The sequence below is a fragment of the Cyprinus carpio genome, chromosome A12 (genome assembly GCF_018340385.1).
Source record: "Cyprinus carpio isolate SPL01 chromosome A12, ASM1834038v1, whole genome shotgun sequence".
Taxonomy (NCBI): Eukaryota; Metazoa; Chordata; class Actinopteri; order Cypriniformes; family Cyprinidae; genus Cyprinus; species Cyprinus carpio.
The window spans coordinates 10,937,130-10,941,416 of record NC_056583.1 but is presented as its reverse complement, the minus strand read 5'-3'; the positions used below and the strand labels follow the sequence as shown (position 1 = coordinate 10,941,416).

Sequence of the window (4,287 nt, the reverse complement as noted above, 5' to 3'; positions counted from 1 at the left end):
TGCAATGACCTATCATCTCCATGAACCAGAAAAACTACAACATGGATGAGCAGAATAACTCACTCAGGCTTGAATGTGTATCTAATAAACCGCAGCAGTGCACACAACCTCTGCAGAAATACCCATAAGAGATCAATGTCCGACATGATTGCATCAGTGATTGTGTTGTGCACTTCATTGTGTTCTGGTTTAAACCAGTATGATTGAAAGTGTACTGCTGTAATTAAGCCAGAGATGATCTGGTATCTTTGGTTGATGTTTCAGCATGCTCTCGTGAGGTTAAGACTATGGCCAACAAGACAAAGCATGTAATTAATGCTTGGAAAAACTACTAGTGTTATCGCTTAATTGGTAGCACCTGTGCCATGAACTGCTAAGACTTTCTATAGGTATAGTTTAGAAGAAGATATTTAGATTTCAGTGGGTGGCGTCTGTCTGTCCATCTGTTTATCATCTATCTGTTTATACACATGAAACAGAGAAAGACAGAACACAATCCTTACATGTAAAGACAGGTATATAGGTAAAGCAGAGCTGCATTTTAATTCAGATGCAACCCTGTGAAAGAAGCAAAATCAGTGCCACTCAGATGCAATGTCAAGTCATAGATTACATAGTAAAGATTTATGCTTTCTCAGTTTATTCAAGGGATAACCCTAAACATTTCTCAAATTAACATCACATTTTTTGTATGTAGTGTTGGGAGCATGTTGGGAGAACATGTGACTTTTTTACATATAATACGGATGAAATCAAATTGTTTTTTAGCATTAGTCAGTACAAGCAAAAGCTTTTGTCATGAAAACATCCCCATTAGTCCAAGCTGAACATGAGAAATGCTTGATACATGCAAGCTTGGCATTAGTTTATACCTGTGAAAACAAAGAAAACCAAAAATCTGTCATCGTGAATTTAACTGAAGACAACCGTAACTGAATTATGAATAAATCAAAGTACAATTAAATGAACCTTCTTTACCAATTAGATCAGTTTAGTGTATCTTTAATAAATGTCATGTATACAAAGACACTGCACAAAAATATTTACATTACTGTTATAAAGTCAGCTTGTCTGCCATGTGGTGACATATCCTAATGTAAAAGCAATGTAAACAAAATGAATTGCATTTTACACTTGTAGATAAGAACAAGTAGCAATACTGAAATATGAAAAGAATAAGATAAGCCCTTGAATCTGATTAGTTTCTCAGTAGGTCCCAATTACCATTTTCCAACTTCAAATTAATCATAACCTCCTAACAATCAGACTTATCTCAGGCTCAGTCCATTAATCACAGTCAATACCATTTCGCAACCTCATTTCTCCCTTAATTGAAATTAGGTTGTGCACATAATTAGGAGATTTCTGACTATAAGAGTATAAAATGCAAATCAGTGAGTGCTTCATATTTGTGAATACCCTGCATTTTTTGGTCCTAGTCATTATTTGTTTTTATGTGTATAGGAAATAAAGTAACCTAACTTACACTAGTATTCATGCATTGATTGATTTATAAATGAATCATTTATTAATAAAGAATGCAACTGATTAAATTTCATCCATTTATTTATATTACCCTGTTGACTAAACACTCTAGTGTTAATTCACTCTAAAATCTGAAAACATAAAAGCAATACTGTCCTTTCACTATAGTATCGCTGTTTCCCACTTTCATGTGTCCTTTTTTATGTTTTAACATTCCTCATTATAAGTCACTTTGGATAAAAACATCTGCTTAATGAATACAGGTAAATCTAGCGATTTTTGCCTTATGCTGATATAATTTGATAATATTTAAAATTTTATATACATACATACACTAGTCACTACTTTTGTGAAATGTGTAATGTGATGGGGTTACCTGGCAGCCATATAGAATAAGTTTTTATGTAGAATAATATATTTTTTTCTCTCCAGTTAATGTAGACATTAAAATCATGGAAAAATGCAAGGCTCAGCCTGAGACCTCAGCAAACAAATGCAATCGACCACCCGCTCTTCTAATACTTTGTGCCTGTATGCCAAACAGGCCGGTGCTGATTCGGTTAACTAGGTCACTCGCACCCTCGATCTTAATTCACCGAGCAGAACTTTGATTTCTGGCAGCTCAACAAGGCCCCCACAGAAATGGGCTCATTCAATTGCTGGCTGTTTCCAGGCACCTGTTCAGAGGTGAATGCGTGCAGCTGAGGATTGGATTAGCTGACTTATTCTTGCTCAAAGTGCTTGAATCAAATCAATCAGAGCCCTTTCCTTCCCTGCTCCTCATCTGGGACTTCCTCAAAATTGCAGCAGATGAAAGACTTGCTGCCTGTTCTCTGGCTATTTCTAACAGAACGCCACAACAGCCTTTGATGGACCTCAGAATTTGCTTAGAAAGTGTGTTATGGGATGATTAAATGCGTTTCGGTGTACAGTTATACCCTATATTTAATTTATTCTCATGCTTCACTTTATTTCAGCTTTAATGCATGATGGAAGAAAGGAAAAGAATGAAAAATAAAACAACCGTGAATAAATCTGCAAAGGTGCTCTAAGATTTCCTGATGCACAAACAAGCATGGAACTCCTTAGTGCTAGTGCACACTACATACAACAGAATAAGCATGGCGTAGATAGACATTTTATCAGGCGGTGAGGCTGACAGGATCTGTCCTAGACTAGAGTTATTCCACATGATCAGGTTCCCCTGCAATCAGACAGAAGTGCATGAGCAGGTCGAGTTCTTTTGGTTGATATTTCCAGGTTTACGCATTGCTGAATTAACTCAATTGGATACAAAAAAGTTCATCGACCTGTTTATGAAAACCTCACAATGCAACATCCTGTTAGCATCAAAGACAGTAAAGAAAGGGGGAAAATAAAGATAAAGAGAATGAGGAAAGAAAAAGCTTATTTTATTCCAGTTTAAAGTACATCTTCATCTCCAGAACTACCACTCCATAAGATAATGATGTAGCAACAGAAACATTTTCTCTCAAACACACTATTGAATAAAACAGAAAATAAATAAATATATTTAAATAAATAATGCTGAACACAACAACTTCAACCAGCTACTTCTTGGCACAATGTACTGTATAATTTGCATACATACTGTATACTGGCAATAGTATAAATATACTTTTATGTTCTTTTTTCATCATAAGTCACATCTGTTTGGGGGGAAAAAATTAATAAATAAATAAAATGTACCTTCTGCACAACACATTTGTAAAAGTGCAAAAAAAACCTTACGGTACATGTGGCAGCAGATATACCTACTGATGACATTTTGACAAATATTTCAACATGCTTGTATGCGTTTGAGAGTACACGTAAAAAAAGTAATGCCAAATGTACGCAAAAAGAGACCAAACACATATTTCCAAAAACACAAGTTGTGCCCAAGCTTCTATGTTCTTTAACAGTGCTGCTCATGGAATGGCAATGCTACCTTCACATGAAATATTCAGTACATGTGACCACCGCTAATAATACTCTTCGGACTCCATATTTCAAGCATCAGTTGTTCAGTTGCTTGACCGAGGTGCTTCACAAATGACAAAACAAAAGGCACAGCCTCAAACCCAGTGTCTTTTACGCTGTCTTCAACAAATCAATATCACAGCCGATAAATTTTCTGTATATTATTTCAGATGAGAGCATCGCACTATGTTTCATAATCCATGTCAGCCCTTTAATATCTGGGATCAATAATGCAGTATATTTCGTTTCTATAATGTTTCATCTCTCCATAGCCGTTCTCTTTCATATACGTTTATTACATCTTATTGCTATTGATCTGAAACTTTTCGTGTGCCAAATCTTTACATCCGTTTCCTTTTACCTTTTCATTGACAGAACACAAACACATCATTGTTACAGTGGATATAAATAGTGGTGAACATTTCCAAGGAACCCTGGCCTCACTGTCAGCTGATGTTGTCGTGAGGACATGACATGCTCTCCCATGTTGTGCCTCCAGTCCATTAGGGGCAGTGTGGAGAGTCCTTTCATGACGATAATCAATTTTGGCTCTCTGCTGCTTGCTTTGAAATGTATTCAGCCTTTTACACAGTCACCTCTGTCTTACTGTTGGTTACAAAGTAGGGTTGCGTGGGTAGGTAATGGTGACTGCGGGCAGTGTGTAGCTGATTAACCTGCTCCATCGTGCACATCTTCCTAGGGCCGTAGGTTTTGCGTCGCCCTGCAGTCTCTGCAGCCTCCCAGCTTCTCAGCATGCCGGGGTTTGCGATGGTATTGGAGCTGTAGGCCATTGCGGGATGGGACACGTTGGGTTTAATG

At 37.0% G+C, this 4,287-nt stretch overlaps 1 protein-coding gene across 2 annotated transcripts in view; it reads right to left on the bottom strand.

Moving 5' to 3' along the window:
- Positions 1-583: 583 nt before the first annotated feature.
- The window catches only part of LOC109053157 (protein shisa-9A-like), a 35,023-nt gene continuing 31,319 nt past the window's right edge, over positions 584-4,287 (bottom strand). Inside the window, exon 4 of one of the 2 annotated variants that reach the window (XM_042767494.1) lies at positions 584-4,287. This exon is cut by the window's right edge and continues 166 nt beyond it. In XM_042767494.1, coding sequence (XP_042623428.1) covers positions 4,053-4,287 — 235 coding nt within the window. In that variant the 3' untranslated portion in view covers positions 584-4,052. The other variant, XM_042767493.1, reaches the window with a different exon arrangement.